The sequence below is a fragment of the Leucopleurus acutus genome, assembly GCF_964270905.1.
Source record: "Leucopleurus acutus genome assembly, chromosome: 16".
Lineage (NCBI taxonomy): Eukaryota > Metazoa > Chordata > Mammalia > Artiodactyla > Delphinidae > Leucopleurus > Leucopleurus acutus.
Window position 1 is genome coordinate 72,482,976 of NC_139158.1, and position 19,269 is coordinate 72,502,244.

Genomic DNA, 19,269 nt, shown 5'->3' on the forward strand with positions numbered 1-19,269 from the left:
ATGGACTGAAGTATGATAATGCAAATGTGATAAAATGTTAACATTTGAGGAATCTGGGTGAAGGTTATCTGGATAGTCTTTGTAACATTGGAAGGTTTTGTATATCTGATATGTCAGCATAAAACATTACATGATTTTTAATTCATGATTTTCAGTTTTTAGAAATAAACCTCAAGAGGCTAACTTGGGATAGTTCATAAATTTGAAAGAGTTTTACTTAAGAGTTGCCTAATAAAATAGTATCTTGAGGTTGTTCGTTTTTACTGATTCAGCTATTACATGTCATTAATATTGACAGAAATTTGTGCTTTAGAAAACCAAGCATATCACACAGGTTTAGGAAAATGTTAATTTTTTTAATTAGTAATCCTTTTATTGAAAAAAATTATATTGTGTCCATTTTTTAAATTGAGGTATAGGTATTTTATAATGTGTTTCAAGTATACAGCAAAGTGATTCAGTTATATTAATTATTAATAATGTCATTCAAAGTAGTATGTTGGACACTGAATATCATTAGTAGTGCTATGAAAAGAATGAAATTTTGTGCATATTGCCATCCGTGTATTTTATATTAAATTATATGTGGGGTTTTTGTTGGTGTGTCTTAATATGCAGAAAAATTATTTCACCATTTCATTATCAAGCGAACATTTTTTTTTGAAAGGAAGAGAATTTCTCCTGTTTTAGTTGATCATTATCAAATAAGATATTTAGCAGCAAAAGTGAGAACTTCTATAAGTAGAGAAAGAATCCAAGCTTTCAAAACCTATTAAAAATAGGTTGTCAAATAAACTACATTATTATACTTTAATAATACTTTAAATATCAAGTGTCTTTGAAAACAACAAAAAAACTTCTTTTTTCAGAGGCAGAGATAACAAAAAAATCCTGGAGCAACTGATCCCGAATTGCATAAATTTGTAGTTTAGCAGTTAAATGCTTTTGCCCCAAATGAGGAAATGACAAGTCAAAGGATGGCCACTTAAAATATGTACCTCATCTACTAAAGATTAGACAGGCAACAGGTCTCCCTTCCAAGACTCATTGGCTATGATATGGTTTTCTTGTCCTCACTGCCTTCCCAAGAGATACATGGCAGCCGGTCCCCCCTCCTTATCTCATGGCTTATTAGGCCACCGGGGATGCAGAACTTGGACCACTGAATTGAAAGATTGTTTCCACTGACTCAAGCCTTTTAAATTAGATTCAGTGAACTAGAGGGAGTGAGTGGATGATTTCTATTTCAAACTTAAATTTCTAATTGTATTCTAATGAATCTCTTTGAAATAGAATCTTAAAGCATCGTGGCGTAATTAAGTTAGAGCAACTCAGAACCATGTTTTGGGTAAACTGCTGTGATAGTATTATGTGTTAAAAACGTTATGTATTTATAGTTTCCCAGAAAGTCCTAGGTCTCACGAAGGCCCCTATTGTTCCTGTGAGTTTTCTCATGTTAAAACCAAAGTCCAGGATCTTGTTAAAATGATTTTATTTCAACACCATCGGTCAGATGCTAATTTCAGAGCTGTGTAAGATGGAAATTCTTGACTCACAGCCTATCTTCTTTCCACCTGCAGTTTTTTGAAGGGGATTGTTATAACAGTGACTCCCTTGTGTGTTCTCTATCTCATTCTCTCTAACTCAGATTATAACATTTGCAAGGACAGTTACTAGGACGTAAAGTACTACAGGTATTTTAATGCTTCTTTTACTACAATAACCTTACTGTCTGATTTCAGATCCCCTCAGGATGTTTAAAACTATCATCAGAGAATATTAAGTGTCCATGTATCTTTGCCACTCACTGTCAGCATCATATGAGAATTTCAGATAGCATTGGTGTGCTTATATGTACCAAAGCTAAAACTTAAAACGTAGTTTGGTTAGAAACATCTCTCTCAATAAGGGTAGGAGAAAGAAAAAGGAGTAGCGGAAAGAACATTAACTTTTGGAATCAGAGTCTTTGATTTGAAACTTGGCTCAGAATTTTATAAACTTTGTCAGCTTTGACAAGCTATTTCCTTTTTTTTTTTTTTTTTTTGCAGTACGTGGGCCTCTCACTGCCGCGGCCCCTCCCACTGCGGAGCACAGGCTCCAGACGCGCAGGCCCAGCGGCCATGGCTCACGGGCCCAGCCGCTCCGCGGCATGTGGGATCCTCCTGGACCGGGGCACGAACCCGTGTCCCCCGCATCGGCAGGCGGACTCTCAACCACTGCGCCACCAGGGAAACCCCAGCTATTTCCTTTTTTGAGCCTCAGTTTCCTACCCTGAAAAAGTGAAGCATAAAAGTTCCTATTTTGTCAGGTTGTTAAGATGATAGGAGATAGACATGGAAAACGCTTAGCATAGAAATGCTTAAAAATGGTAAGTAGTATAGTAAGTATATAGTAAATAATGGGTCTTTTAGTGTATGACAGTGGGTTTTTTTCATTGGACCTAAAAATTCCTTCAACCTGAGCTACATTTCTACATCCTAACTCCTTTTCTCTTGCTGGTCATGTTTTTTACTTTTTTTTTAGTTTGTACCCTTGGTATTAACAGGTGTTTTGTAAGTTCCACTTCTGTGTCTAAGCACTGGCATGAAGATGGTTGATCTAAAGGAAGGTCACTTGTCAGTTTCAGTAATATTTTTAAAATCTGCTGAGGAGAGAGAGAGAGATTGATTCACATTCCTTGGTAACAGGATAACACGTTTTGAGAATCTGTTAAGCAGTAGCTCAGAATATAAGATGGTAGATTATAAAGAAGGCTAGACTTTGAATCTACGTGAGCCTTCCTTTGTGAAGTTTCAAACTGTTATCTTAAAACTGTGAAATTTATTACTGACTGGATTTTTTTTTTCCATCCCTGAAAGATAATCAGTGGGGTTCACTGTGCATTTATCAGAATCTCCCTCTAGGGTGGGATTTACAGCAGAAGAGCAGAGATCTTGGTCCTCAGACTTTTCTCACAGTTACACAGATAATTCAAGGTCATCCTGCCAGAGTGGAGCTAAGTCCTAATTGTTTGTGCAGTTTTTCTAATTATGTCCAGATGCTGGGCTCACTTTTATCTTTGGAAACCGTTAACATTCTTGATTCTTTTGGGATAAGCCAAAAAGCACAGACATGTGGTGCCTGAAAATTCATTCAAACCACCTGCCAGACCACATGTTAGGATATGAAAGTACCAGATCTCAGTGTGACATGGCTGAAAGGCTCAAGGCCTGCCTTTTGAGGAAGATAAGGTGCTGCTCCATTAGAGTTAAATTGGTAAAAGGAGCGCCAAGAATAGCCATGGGGGAAATCTATTTTCCAAAAGAGAGCAGTAGCGTGGTAGTGATGAAGAATAAAGGAAAAAGTCCAAAAGATATACTTTGGCTCTTATACCTAAGAAGCAGATAAATCGGTTTTGATCAGTTAGGGGAATATATTTTTCTGGTGCTCTAAGCTGCTCTGACCTGCTTACTCTTGCTCAGCAAGAAAATGGAGATACATTTTGATGAATTTAAATGAGTCCCAAAGAAAAAGTAGATGATTCTCTTAAGTGTTTATGCTCTAAAAAAAATATCAGCTTGGAACCAGTATTTGTTAAAAATAAATATTTAATACCCACCAAAAAGTATTTATTAGGTAGTCACTATGTGCCGTTACTGTGTAGTGTACAAAAACCAAATGACATGTTTACTGCTGACCAGGAATTTGTAGATTAAAAGGGGAAGATGACATTTGTCATTAATATGTATGGAGTGCCTACTGTACTATTACTGTTCTTTCTAATTCCTTACATGCCTGGAACATTACTCCGGGTGCCTCAGATAGTGGTATTTGATGTTGACATAACTTAGTTGAGGAGACAGGGCCTCTACATATAAAGGTGGTAATATAATAATAAGACAAATGCTGGGTAAGTGGTTCAGAAAAATGTTGAAGGATTTGTGAGAACTTAGATATACAGAAAAGCTGGGGACGATATTCCAGGCAGGTACAGAGTCAGAAAGGAGGGGATATATGTTGAACATTCAGTTTGGCTGAAGTGGGTGTTGACCAGATACTGGAGGACCTTGAATGCCAAAGTAAGAAGTTTGAACTTGACTTTGTTGGTAATAGGGTAATAGAAAGACATTTTGATCAGAAAAGTGATGTAACAAAGTGGTTTTTTAGGACAGTCAGTTGGATGATATGAAGTTTGAAAAGACTGGAAACTGTGAGGCCAATTAGGAAATTGTTGCAATAACCAAGGTATGGGTCGTTCTCACCGGTAAACCTTTTGTATGTATCTTTTTAGGTGTGCTGCCTCTATTGCTCTAGTTAGTAACCCCTTGAAATCTGGATTTAGATCCCTTCGAATAGACATATGGTAGCACACTAGACTTAAAGATCCAGAGCTTCATTGCCCAGAAGTCAAGTCAGTTTACACAGAGGCAGAGTTACCAAAACTGGTTCCTGGAAGAGTTATTCAAAAGTTAGACTCTGGGGAACCTTATGACTCATGGTTCTGGCAATTCTTAGTGGTTTCAAAGAACATTCAAAGGAATATTTATGGCCACATACAGAAACTTGGATAGTAACTTGTGTAATTAAATGAATTAATACATGTAAAGCACTTAGATGCCCAGTCACAAAACCAAAACCAAAACCACACACATAATAAATGTTAGATTAAAAAACAAAACAAACAACCTTATGATAAGGCATATTATTCCAAGCCGGAGGAAAACATGTGAGAGATTATTTGAGTTGTTTTCTTGCAAGTATTCATGCTTGAAACAGAGAAGAAAATGTAGACTTTTCCGAGTTCTCTACTTTGAACAGGTAGAAAAGAGTTATTGTAGAAATTAAGGAAAGAGTAGGTTGACCATTGTGGTTTACTTGGTGACAGTCTTGAAAATGAACATTTAAAATGGAAGGGCATAAAGTTTAATGTCTAGTGGTTGGTCATTCCAAAGGAAAAGATGGGCCTCAGTCTTTGGTCAAGCTCCTGGCCAATTATGACTACCTTGGCATTGTGTTATAGTTCATGTGAATCCAGAAATAAAAGTAAATAGTAGAGAAAAGGGATCTTTCTGTTTTTTAAAAAAAAATTATTGAAATGTAATTCACTCGTTTAAAGCATACAATTCAGTGTTTTTTAGTATATTTATAGAGTTATGCAACCATCACCACAGTCTAATTTTTTTAATTTATTATTTTTAATTGAGATATAATTCACATATAAAATTCACCATTTTAAGGTACAGTTCTGTTGTTTTTAAAAATATATTAGCAGGGTTGTGCAATCATAACCACTGTCAAATTCCAGACATTTTCATCATCCCCCAAATAAACCACAATCCTGTTAGCAGTCACTTCTCATTACCCTTTCCTCCATCCCCAGGCAGCCATTAACATGCTTTCTGTCTCTAAGGATTTGCCTATTCTGAACATTTTATATAAATGGAATTATGTAAAATGTGGTCTTTGTATTCGGCTTCTTTCACTTAGTTTAATGTTTTCAAGGTTTATCAGTGTTACAGCATATATCAGTACTTCACTTCTTTTTATGGCTGAATAATATTCCATTGTAAGGATATACCCGATTTGTTTACAATCTAGTTTTAGAACTTTAAAAAAATTTATTTATTTGGCTGCGCCAGGTCTTAGTCGCGGCACACGGGATCTTCGTTTGCAGTGCATGGGCTTCTCTCTAGTTGTGGCACGTGGGCTCAGTAGTTGTGGCATGCGGGCTCTCTAGTTGTGGCATACGAGCTCTAGAGTGCACGGGCTCAGCAATTGTTGCGTGTGGGCTTAGTTGCCCCACGGCATGTGGGATCTTAGTTCCCCGACCAGGGATTGAACCCATGTCCCCTGCATTGGAAGCCGGATTCTTAACCACTGGACCACCAGGGAAGTCCCACATAGCATTCTTCAAAGAAAAATAAATATAAGATACAGTTGCTTATGAATTTGCCCCTTTGTGGACTTTGACAGATTGTCCATTTAGCTTGCCAGATGCTGCTTACAAAGAAGAACGGGCCAGTCATAGTACAGGAATTCATGCATTCCCTGCATCAGATAAAAGAATCAGAGCAAGACATGGTGTTTTCAAAGTTCGACTTTTCTGCTGAGTTCATTCTCCCAACGGCTTCAGGTTTCTGGTATTATCATTCAGTGGAACGTCTTCATTTCCTGGGATATGTCTGAAAAAAAATACCCTGGCTCACATTGAAACAGAAAGCCCACCAGCCAGCAGAAGCCCTGGGGACAGCATTGCCTTTAGTCAGCTGGGAATGATTCTCTCACACTTTTCAGCACCGCTTGATGGTCTCGCTCAGGAGTGCCGAAAGAAGAGTCCAGGGATAAGGTTACTGGGAAAATTTCATTCCCCTAGTCTTTCTATGCTCAACCTAACGGCAGTTCGGATATGTCAAGAATTCTCATTTTGATTTTAGACAATTTGCAATATGGAAGGCAGCTCACCAGCCTTAAAGCCTGATGATCAGGGTTCAGATCCTATCCTTGTATAACCGTAAGCAAATTTCTCATCTAGAAAGTGGAAATAATAGTACATACCTCAAAAGATGGGAGGATGAAACGAAATGAAACATTGTTGTAGCACTTGGTAAGTGCCAACAAGCACAGATCCTCCTCCCTCCTACTTTATTTACATGGTGTTCATGAAGTGTGGATGGCAACATCCTGTGGAAGCATCTGGTGGAAAACCTGAAACTTAGAAAGTATTCAATCAATGTTAGTTGAATTTGAAACCTGAGTTCCTAAAGACTGGAACTCTTTTTGTAGATATAGGTTGGTGTGTGTGGGTGTGATGGAGAGAGATTGAGACAGATCTCAGATACTGTATCAGTTAGTTTTTTCTGTGTAGCAACCCACCTCAAAACCTAGTGGTCAGGGACTTCCTTGGTGGTGCAGTGGTTAGGAATCCGCCTGCCAATGCAGGGGACACGGGTTCGAGCCCTGCTCCAGGAAGTGGAGCAACTAAACCTGTGCGCCACAGCTGTTGAGCCTGCATGCCACAACTGCTGAAGCCTGCGTGCCTAGAGCCCATGCTCTGCAACAAGAGAAGCCACCGCAATGAGAAGCCTGTGCACAGCAACGAAGACCCAAAACAGCCAAAAATAAATAAGTAAATTAAAAAAAAAAAAAACTAGTGGTCAGCTGGAGCTGGCTGACTCCTGAAGGCCTCAGCTAAGACCACCTGGTCAAGGCCTCTCTCCACATAGTATTCTGCCATCTAGCATGCCCACTAGGTTTATTTACATGGTAATAGGATGTGCAAGCACTTTTCAAGTCCCTGCTTGCAATAAATTTGCTATTGCAGTGGCCATAGCAAGTCACACGGCCAGGCCTAGAGTCACTGTAGGAGGGCACTAGTAAAGGGCGAGGATACCAAGGCTACTTGGAATTATGGAGGCCGTTTTTGCAAATATGCTATTGTAGATACTAATTGTGATAGTAATGCAGATCTGTTTACTGAAAATTATTATCAGTCTATAAAGTCAAACTGTGAACAGGTGCTCTAATTAATTACAGTGTTATTAGGAAAATGTAGGTCACAATAGAAGTGCTATTTCCTCCAATAAACTAAGTACAGTGGTGAAGCGCCCTCACATATAAGGAATCATTGTGGTGTAAACAGTTAACTTCTGGAATCACTAAATACAGGGATCAAAAATACACCTGTTTTTGAATGCATGTTGTTTCTTGCCAGTTGAGGTGTCTTCCCCTCTCAGTTGATTCATTCACTTCTTCAGCTTTAGTTATATAAAACACTTTAATAACCTATATCTATTGATGATATTTTTATTACAGTTTTGGGCCAAGGAGAATTTAGTCACCTCTTCCATCTATTTTTAAAAAGCCCCCCAAACACCACTAACAACAACGAAAAGAAACTCAAAGAATCAGAGACAGTCTTGTCACAAATATTTGTTGAGTAGGTCTGGCCTTTGGTTTATGTCCACGCACATCTAATTTGTGGCATATTTTAGATTAGAGACGATCAAGTGTCATCATCCCTCTGGAGTAAGAATTCCTTTTGAATGTTTATCAGTACCTAGGCAGAAATATGTTGTCGTAAGACAGTGTCAAGTGATAGTATCATGGAACTTTCACAGCTGCAATGGGACACTAGAAATAATATGGTTCATGGCTTCTTTTTTAGATTGGAACCTATGGTTTAATCAAGATCCTATAGTCAGGACCAGAATCTAGATCGTTGAACCCCAGGTTAGGGATTTTTGTAGTGTATTGTGCTGCCTCCAAAATCAGTTTTAGCTATTCTGTAATCCTGTGCACGTAACCATTTAACTAATCATTTCACTATAATTAAGTTTCTTATATGTGTGTCCATTTTACTTCTGGGTTATACCTGAATGTGTGATTAGATTAAAAACTTCTCTTATTACAAAATTCACTATAGTTTTGGGAACATTGATTTCTAATAAATATTAGGTATAATCAGGTCCCTGATATTGATATCAAAAGGTGAAACGAAAGGCATTTTAGATAGAGTTTCTTATTTGTGACCCTTAGTTGTTGAGAGGGACAAAGAATATTAGGTATTTTAACTCCAAAAATATTAGAGATCTTTAAGTGAGTTGCAAAGGGCTGTTGTTATCAAATATAGAGGAATTCAAATATGTAGAAAGCAAATGTTCTCATTTTCTCATCTAACCAGTGATAGAAATTAGACAAACAATTATACTCTAGCTTAAGAGATGTTTCTTTGATCTTTATGACATAGTTTAGATTTAGACCATAGAAATGTTATTGTTAGTGTTTCATCTCCAGTTTAAAGACTTGAATTTCTAAAATCCACCTGTATTGCAACTGAAGGGAATTACTGAGGCATCATAGAAGTATATTGTACCAATTATACAATTTTTATTGTTGGATATGATGTTTTTTTTAAAATTATGTCTTTATGGTTTTTGTAACAGTTCCACAAAAGAACGTATTTTAAATTATCTGTTATTTCTCTCTAGAAGTTACCATTTTTATTGATGAACACATTTCAGTCATTTCTTTGTGCATTTATAGAGAAGGCTGTGTAAACAGACATGAAATGACAAGTAATGAGGAGAGATTGATGCATGATATATACAACTTACCCTCAAATATTGTGTGTATCTTCAAAAAAAGGAGATATTCTGTTTTGTGTGTATTTCCTAAGAAAGAGGATAAAGTTGTTCCTTGGTATAGGTGGGGGATTGTTTCCAGGACCCACCATGGGTACCAGAATCCACAGATGCTTGCAGATGCTCAGGTCCCTTATATGAAGCAGCATAGAATTTGCATATAACCTTCACATATCTTCCTGTATACTTTAAATCATCTCTAGATTACTTATAATACCTAATACAATGTAAATGTTATGTAAATAGTTGTAAATATAATATAACTGACATGTAAATAGTTGCTGGCTTGGAGCAAATTCTAGTTTTGCTTTTTGGAACTTTCTGGATTTTTTTTTTTTTTTAATATTTTCGAGTCCTGGTTGGTTGAATCCACAGATGCAGAACCTGCAGATACAGAGTCAACTGTACCCTCTTTTATTACCACAATACAGTTGTCAGGTGGTGATTTTTCTAAAGAAGAGCTTCTCCCTTCTCTCCTAACCCCCTTCACTTTTAGACTATTACTCTGAGCTCATGGACTCTTTTTATTCAGTGTTTTTTGTTTTGTTTTGTTTTGTTTTTGATGCTCAGTGTCCCAGAATTTACCGGTGGGAGCCTCTCAAGGTGGCTTCTGTGTCCTGTTGATATGTCCGCGTCAGTTTGTGAGTACTTGTTTCTTTTGGCACAGAAAGATATTCCAGGCTCGCTTTGTACTTTTCCTGCCCTAGACCTGGAATCAGCTATTTCTCTTAAGAAGGCTTAGCTCCTTGTGGTGGGGAATGGTATTTGGAAACCAAAATCTGAGTGCTCATTGCTAATGGGGTAGCCATCGCTTCAAGACCTTTTAATAAAAAAGGCTCAGCAAAAATTTTTTTAATAAATCATGAGTTCATGTTGATACCTCGGTTTAAATTCAACACACCAGCATTTTTTGTACCTTCTTCAGTTTCATATTTTGATAATTAAATATTGCCAGATCCCCTTCATAGGGCTTGTACTACTTTGCATCCAAATTCAGCAACGTATGAGAGTGCCTGTGTTGCCACATCCTTACCAGCAGATAGGGTATTATCAAGCTTTTGACTTTTGCCAAATTGAAATGTAAGAAATCGCATCTCCAAGTAATTTTGATTTGAATTTCTCTCATGAGTGAACCTACACGTTTTTTTCATGTTTAAGGACTAATTGGGTATCTTTGTGTGTATACTATCTTTAGCCCATGTTTCTGCCTTTTTTTGGGTCTTCTTTTCCTTAATTTTTGGAATTCTTTATATATTTGGGAGATCTTCCTAAGACATAAAGAACTCTAAAATTTATTTTTAAAAGAAAATTTTTTTAAAACCTTTATGGTTACTTGTTGCCAATATTCGAGTTCGTCATTTGTCTTTCATCTTGGCTTATAGTGAATGTGTGCTTAATTTTTATTTTGTAATTTATTTTATTTTTGGCCATGCGTCAGGTCTTAGTTGCAGCAGATGGGATCTTCGTTGAGGCATGCATGATCTTCCGTTGCGGTGTGCAGGCTCTCCCTTGTGGTGCGTGGGCTTCTCTCTAATTGTGGCACACAGGCTTAGTTGCCCTGCGGCATGTGGGATCTTAGTTCCCCGACCACGGTTCGAACCCATGTCCCCTGCATTGGAAGGTGGATTCTTAACCACTGGACCACCAGGGAAGTCCCTATTTGTGCTTATTAATTTTTAAAAATCTGTGATATTTCCTTCACACAAAGAAAACATCCTTTTTGTTTTTTTAATTGCATCTGGGTTTTTGTCATGGTATGTTAAAAAGCCTTTTTCCTCATTCAGGTTTTAAACACATTGCATTCACACATGTTTTCTTCTAGTACTTATGGTTTCCATTTTTACAGTTAGAGCTCTTATCCATTTGGAGTTTTCCTGGTTGAAGGTATGAGGTGTGGATACAATTTAATCTTTTTTCAAACAGCTTTCCCGTTGTTTGGATATCCATTTGGGCTTTCTACTTTGTTTCTAGACTTTCTGTTCTCTTCAGCTGGTCTGAACCTAGTATCTGGTCCGGATTTGTTTTATGGCTGCACCGTGTGGCATCTTAGTTCCCCAACCAGGGATCGAATCCACACCCCCTGCATTGGGAGCGTGAAGTCTTAACCACTGGACTGCCAGGGAAGTCGCAGAATATTTTGTATAAAAGTACACTGCATACTGCGTATTTCAGCCATCTATAGCACTGTCACAGCTGCTCGGCTCAGGAGGCCCTCTAAACACCCCTTCTGATGTGTAGGATTATGGGTAGGCTTGCTACAGAGTTGTCTCCAAGCCAACCTTCTCCTCTGGTGGTCCCAGAGGAAGGCACTGATCAAAAGGACTTTCCATCCGAACTTGTCAGGAAATCCAAAACACCCCCATTTTTACAAGTTTTATTTTGTTGCATTTCCTTCAGAACTGTATTATGAAATAATACCTTAAATTTAATTTAAAAAGTAAACAAAATAAGCGTGAAAAGCACTTAACATCGTACCTAGAACAGACAAAACAAAACAGACATTCAGCACATAATTGTTGACTGGTCCTAGCACATATTGTGTTTGATCCCTAATAAATGAGGGGACAACAGTGAAGTAAGCTATTGGCAGCATCTGGAAGTGGGCAAATCTGAGATTGGCTGCTGTTGAACTTGGCAGTGGTGATGGTGAGTAAGATGACAAATATCTGAGAGGCAGTCAGGGCGCTGGCTCGAAACTGGGACTAGGCAGATGTCAAGAGATAAGACTGCCTGGAACAAGGGTTCTTGGAGAGGAAACACTTGCTGTTCTTTATCTCCTGGACCGTTACCCATTCACTTCTTAAGGCTCTGAACCTTCTGGTCTTTTTTTCTGGTTGCTGGGGGAAAAGGCAGTATAAATCCACATGTTCATGCAAAGTACTGAAAAAAAAACTTCTCTACTTCCCAGTATAAGACTGCCGTGAAATAGGTGCATTCAGCTAACTAGGTTTTTAAGTCATGCCAGGTAAAGTTATTCTTTTGGTGATTGTTACTAGTTCTAACTAGTAACTGCTGTATTCTGCTCTCATATGGTAACTGCTGTTACATAACTACTGATTCTGCTCTGCTATATAGCTACCCTGCTATGTGACTGCTAACCTAAGCCCTTCTACCAGTCTTCCCTGACCACCCATCTGGCAAGATTTCTTCATCTCCTGGGCACATGTAACTCTTACAATCAGTTCTATCTATTTAATATTTATCCTATACTGTCTTCTTTTAAAAAATATTTAAAAGAATTAAATAAAATCACCTATAATCCTACTATCAGAGACAAATCCTGTTAACATTTTGGTATATTTTTTTCTAGTCTTTTTTTTTTCTCCTACGTGTATGGTTTTACAGAGTTGAGATTGTACTGTATATATAATATCTTATTTTTTTCTCCTTTATCATAAACCATTTGTAAATAGTATTTTAAAAGTTATATAGGGCTTCCCTGGTGGCGCAGTGGTTGAGAGTCCGCCTGCCGATGCAGGGGATGCAGGTTCGTGCCCCGGTCCGGGAAGATCCCACATGCCGCGGAGCGGCTGGGCCCGTGAGCCATGGCCGCTGAGCCTGCGCCTCTGGAGCCTGTGCTCCGCAACGGGAGAGGCCACAACAGTGAAAGGCCCGCGTACGGCCAAGAAAAAAAAAAAAAAAGTTATATAATATTTCATGGAGTGGGTTGTGATTTACTTAGATTTTCTTTTTCATGCCTATTTTTCTCATTATTCAAATTAGATTATGATTTTGCCAAGGGAAATCAATCACTATGATATCATCCCCCCTTCCTGACTCTAATTCCTGTAGAGCATATTATATATGTAAATGATTAATAAACATTTTGGCTTGCTTCTCAGTTTTCGGTCTAAATGTTATAGGAACTCTTTGCTATAGGGGATCCAAAAAGTATTACTTGTAGCTGATGTAGAGTTATTGCATCACCAAGTCTTCCCATTTAGAAAAAGGGACCCTGGGGGGCGCTATGAATCCTCTGAAATTCTATGAAAAGTATTTTGAGTGAGCATTTGTGCTTTTTCCTATAGTTTTCACTAGAATCTTGAAGGACTCTTTATCTAACAAAAAGCCACTGATTCCATGACCTTAGCCCATCTGGAGACAGATCCATTTACTAAACTTATCTGAAATCTGAGATACTGTATTTCATCTTTTGTTTTTCTTGGTTTTCAGGAAGGGATGAGACCATGCAGCCTGCAAGACCATCTTTCCTTGAATACTTTGAACAAAAAGAAAAGGAAAATCAAATCAACAGCTTTGGCAAGAGTGTCCCTGGCCCACTGAAGAACTCTTCAGATTGGAAAGTTCCACAGGATGGAGACTATGAGTTCGTAAGTAGACTTGGAAGCAGATGGTCATGTCTGCGGGGGAAAGTTGTTTGAAATATCACACATCCAATTCTGTCATTTCACTGAAAGTGCAAAGTGCTTGAGCATTTTATTGTGCAGCTCACAGCTCCTCTAAACGCGCCTGGCGGCAGCTCCTAGGCTAAGAGCCTCAGGAGTCTGAGACAACATTTTGACTGACATTTGAGCTGTTCTGAGGGCCCCCAATTAATTAGTGGCATCTTTTTTGGTTTAGTAATTATTTATTCACTTGCCATTTTTCCTTTTATTGAGTTTGAATTTGTTAATGGTAAAAGAAATATTTAGTCATCCAGTGAAGATGCACTGTCTTTACTGGTTTATCTGGGATTGTGATTTTATATTTAAGAATTAGACTGGAGGGCAGTTAGCGCTATTTTGTAGTGTCTTTGTTGTTTGGCTAACCATTATCCTAATTTCAGTCTCTCTGAGAGGATTATTCTGGATTTTGTCCGAGGCTGGATATTACATAATTCCAAAGTTTCATAGGAAAAACAGGGTGTGTATTTCCTCTTTCTGCTGTGGAACATTTCTCCCTCAACCACGGACACTTGTTAATGTTCACAGAGATTTAATGTGTAGAGGCAGTAAAAAAAAAAAAATCTGCAAAAAAAAGAAAGCTAAGGAGTCTGCATTCCTTTTCTAGAAAAGGATTTTCTCTTTAGGAGTATTTAATTTTTACACTCTTAAATTCTGTCATAATTCTGTTGTTTATAAGAACTTAGTTTGCACATTAGATTTGGATTTGGGGAGGCTCTCTAGTCCTGGCTTTCTCCTATCCTACTGACCGGTCTAGAGGAAATGATGTCATTCTTCCATAACATAATTTCTGCTTTTGTTGAATAGCAGGAATGTCATAGTTTATACAACTAATGATAGAGATCTTTTGAGGACCAGAATAATTCACCTGAGGTTGTTTAACCGATTAGTCCCTGAACCCATGTTAGGACCCAGGTTCATTTGTTTTATCATCTGTTTGTTCACTCATTTATTTGTTAGCTCTTTGAGTGCCAGTATGTGCTGGACACTCTTCTAGGGATATAGTAGTGAACAGAAGAGTCAAAAACTCATCCCTCTTGGAGGCTTCATTTTAGAAGAAGGAAAATAAGGAAGTAAAATGTTTAGTGTGTCAGATAGTGGTAAGTGTTGTAGCAAGTTTGAAGCAGGGAAAGGGAAGGAGAGGGAGAGGGAGGGAGTGTGTGTGTGTGTGTAAATTTGTAGCAATTTAAAATAATGAGTTAAGGAAGTTCTCATTGGTAAGAAGATGAGAGAGTGAACTTCGTGACTACCCAGAGAAAGAGCTTTCCAGGCAGCTGGAATAGCAAATGTAAAGGTCCTGAGGCAGGAACTTGCTTAGTGTGTTTGCAGAACAGTGAAGTGAATAGTATGTTTGGAATGGCATCAAGGGGATGTGTTGTAGCAGGAAATGAGATCAGAGATGTAATGGGGAGTCAGACAATGTTAGGGCTTTTGTGTAATAATGACTTTAGCTTTTAGTCTGAGTGAAATGGAAAGCTACTGGCAAGATGTGACTTGATCCTACTTATGTTTTGAAAACATTATATTGGTTGCTATATTAATGCACTACAGGAAGACTAGATTTTGTGAACACAGGTGTAGTGTTGTTACCTACTATATAGAAGAGGCCAAATATGGGGCACGTCTGCTGCCATTCCTCTCTTCCAGGTCTTTGGCATTCATATTTTCCACTGAGTCAGGATTCACCTTCAGAATCCTTCTTAACACAGTGTTCCAGGCTGACACTGTTAATCAGAGTAGACTCAGAGATTTGAATCTTCATGTTTGCGATTCCATGTTGCCTCTGTAGTTGTCGTGGACATCTTTGTAAGGACTGATTTTCTCAGTTTAGTGAGTCTTTAGGTAAAGATGAAACAACTTCTGGGTACCAAATCACATCACCATTGTGATAGAATGCTTAAGAATCCTCAAATCTGTATTCCCAGGTCTAGTTAATGATGCTGAGATTCCAGTCACTTTAAGCTAATCATTAATTTGGGATCAGCAGTTCCAGTGTTTGAAGAATTCACTTCTCTCTGCCATAGCCTTCCCATACTAAGATCATTGCCAGAGAACTTATTTTGATAGGCAAGCTACTTATGCAAAGGGGCTTTAGTAGGCCTTTAGAGAGAGAGCTTTTTTTCTGGGAAGGAGATGACTGTTGGAGGGAGTGGGCCCATGAGCACAGTGACTAGGTTAGCACATTGCCCAACCTGTATTATTCCTGGCTGGTGCAGGAGAAAGGTCCTGAGACTTATCAGAGGTTATAAACTGGCATCATCCAGCCCACCGTTTTTGTGTGTCCTCCACAGTGTTTAAAAGTCTTAAATTAGTTGCCTATGTTTAAAAATCGAGAGCTTCTACATGAAATGTCGGCACTCCAGCTTCTTTTGAAAGCTTGGAAGAGCTGACCATGAAAGACCTGCATTTTTGGTTGATGGCTGTCGGAGCTGAGTAGCAGCTGCCTCTTTGGGTCTGACCTCTCTAGTTCTCCTCAAGATCTGATCGACTTCACTCACTTGTATTAAGTATCTAACCTGTCTGGCATTTTTAGGACATTTGATCTGGGGACTCGTGCTCTAAATCATTTGGATTTGTATATGTCCACAGTGTGTCTGAGCCAACCCATCCTGACATATAAAATTTTATTCTAATTTTACCTTGAAAATTTCAGGGGAATTTATTTTAAAATTCTCTTTTAAGAGAATTTCAAGATAAACAATGAAAGACAGTTGAGGTGGAGTATGTATGAGCTACTACACCAAAAAGTTCCAAAGAGCAGATGAAAACTATTTTTAATGCCTTGATATTCTTGCTGTATCACCTTCAGCCCAAATCAAGCATTTAAAATAGTAGTCTCAAAGAGTGTTTCCCAAAGTGATTCCCAGGCCAGCAGTATCAGCATCACCTGGAAACCTGTTGGAAATGGTTTCTCAGGCCACACCCGAGACACACTAAATCAGAATCTCTGGAGACAGTGCCCAGTAATCTGTGTTTTAACCTACCTTATGCATGATCCGAACCTGCTAAATTCACATAAATTTCTTCTTTCTTTCCTGTTAGGTACTATAGAAATTCTAAAATCACATGTATTCATATTTTATTAACATTGTATGACTTTAAAATTTCCTTTTTACTCCCCTTTTGAGTCTCCTGTACTCTTATTGGAGGTACCAAAGCAGTACCGAAAATCAGGAAAATGTACATTTGAAAGTGACATCTGGCATAGAAGGAACCAGTTTGTTGAGTGAACAAAGTGTTCTGAGTAACCTCACTAAGCTTGAAGAAGGATGTGTGTCAGACTAGCCGTCCTGTTCCCCCCAGCCGTCTCTTAGAGACTTTCTGATTTCCCAGCGGGCAATATTTAGTTATAAAGAAGATATTCTCTTTCTTCCTGTGAAGACAATTGCTATTTTGAAATGAAACTTTTTGCCCAAAATGGCAAATGGGAAGTAACTAAATCATCAACAGTGGCAGAACTTGATACTGACAAAAAACTTCATATTTTCATCTGAAACTGAATTCTTGTTGCATTTCTAAAATTGAATTGCCTTATTTGCCAAATTGAAAAAACAACAAAGATTTCCTTTAATTTTTGAGGCATATTAAAGTGTAAATAAAAAGTGCTTGCAAATGCAGTATTCTCTCCAATTAGTATTTCATAGTCTATAAACAGATGCATTTTTGGAAATGAATGTTGCTTTTATGAGAATTCAAACCCTCCCATTTTGCCATCGTAAAGCCACAAAAAGCTGTCAACTTAAACCCACTTTGGCTCATAGATCTTCCAAAAACACACTGTAATATTTTCGTCTAAGAAGGCTTAGTACCAAGAGGGTGAACAAGACAGACAAGACCCAGGCTCTCCTGGAGTTGACTGTGGTGAGGGGAACAGACCTTAAGTCAGGTAGTATACCAGTTCAGGTAATAGTGGCTATTTAAAAAAAAAAGCACAGTAAGAGATAGTGTGAGAGAAGGCCTTGCAGAGAGATGGGACATTCAGCAAGACCTGAATAAAGAGGGGAAGCCAGGCATGGGAAGGGGGAGGGAAGAAGTACAAAGTCTGAAGCAGGACACGGTGAGTGTATGTAAGGAGCAGAATGACACACAGGGTAGCAGTCCATCATAAACACATCAGTAATCCCAATACACACGAATGCATTAAAATCACTGCACTCGTGAATGTGGAGACTCTGGAGAAAATAATAGTCTGGATAAAATAACTCTGGATAAAAATAACAGTCAAAATTCAGCGAAATACTGTTTATAAGAGATATAGCTAAAAGAAAATATCACCAAAAAGTTTAAAACAGAGGAATGGAAAAAGATACGGTAGGCAAATATTCCTAAAAGAAAGTCGGTGAAACAATATTAATATCAGATAAGATAGAATCCAAGACAAAGGAACATTGCCTGGGAAAGGGGCATATTTTGAGTTGCTAAAAGGTGTGCTTGATCCAGAGGACAAAAGTCATGAACCTATACAAAGCATATATATTTATCCCAAACCAATAGAAATACAAGGAGCAACGAGAAAACTGCAGTCATAGTTGATGGCTTACGTATTCTTCTCTCAAAATTTGATATTTCTGTTAGATAAAAAACCAGAACTAACACAATGAACACGGTTGATGAAACAGAAAATAGGAACACTTTTCAAATATTCGTGAAAATTTTAAAACATATATGGAATATTCACAAAATTTGACTATGTTTTAAAGTGCTTGAAAAAAATCTCAGTACAGAAGTCATCCAGGCCACATTCACCAACTATAATAAATAAAATTGGAAATTAACAAGAATAAAGTAGCCAAAGCCACTTTATTACACTTGGAAATGTAAAAGTATATTTCTGAATAATTCTTGTTTTAAAGATAAAATCAAAACAGAAATTATAAAATGTTGAGAAATGAATTATAAGAACTGCACAAAATCCAGATCACTGTCATTTAAACCTGTGGGATGAAGCAAAAACGGTATTCATAGGAAGATTCATAGCCTTAATTGTATTTTCTTTTTAGAATACAAGAAAGATTGTAAATAAGACAAAAATAAAGGTAAAAGCAGAATTTAATGAAATAGAAAACAAAATTTGGGTCAGTAAAACCAAAAGTAGGTTCTTTGAAAGGAACCGACATTTGGCAGAATTGATCAAATTAAAAAGGAAGAAGATACCCTAAACTATAGTAGAGGAAAGGGGAGAGAATGTTACTAGAGATAGAACAATGTAAGAATGGGAAGAGAATATTATTGTTTAAAATTTTATATCATTATATTTGAGAACCTAGATAACTAGATGTTTAAACATTATACCATAGTTAGTTCCCATATGGAAGTGTAATTGCGTAAAAATATCCAAGATACTTTTGAAAAAGAAGACAATGAGGTTGGATTTATATGTACAACACCACAATAACAAAAGCATTGCGATATTGCCAGAAGAAAACACAGATCAATGGTTAAGAGGATAGAGCTGAGAAATATACCTGTGTATATTATAGGAATTTATTATATAATAATGATAAAATGCAGAATAATGCAAGCTGTGTGATACCATTTGTGTAAATTTTAAAAAAACTGCAAACCATGCTACATATTTCTGTTACGTACACATGCAACTGTATAGATAAAAAAGATAGGATATAAAACTACTTGATAAGAGTCACTGCCTTTGAGGAGAAGAACTTCAGTTTTAACTTTTTAAAGTGGGAATGTATTACAATATTAACATATTACTCGCTTAAATTAAAAAAAAAATAGAGTGAGGT

At 37.6% G+C, this 19,269-nt stretch overlaps 1 protein-coding gene across 1 annotated transcript in view; it reads left to right on the forward strand.

The window, feature by feature from the left end:
- Window positions 1-19,269, forward strand: part of STK4 (serine/threonine kinase 4) — an 89,724-nt gene that overhangs the window by 37,664 nt on the left and 32,791 nt on the right. The window contains exon 10 of the mRNA XM_082856298.1: window positions 13,293-13,450. Within this exon, the coding sequence (XP_082712424.1) occupies window positions 13,293-13,450 (158 nt within the window). The remainder of the gene's footprint in view (window positions 1-13,292; window positions 13,451-19,269) is intronic.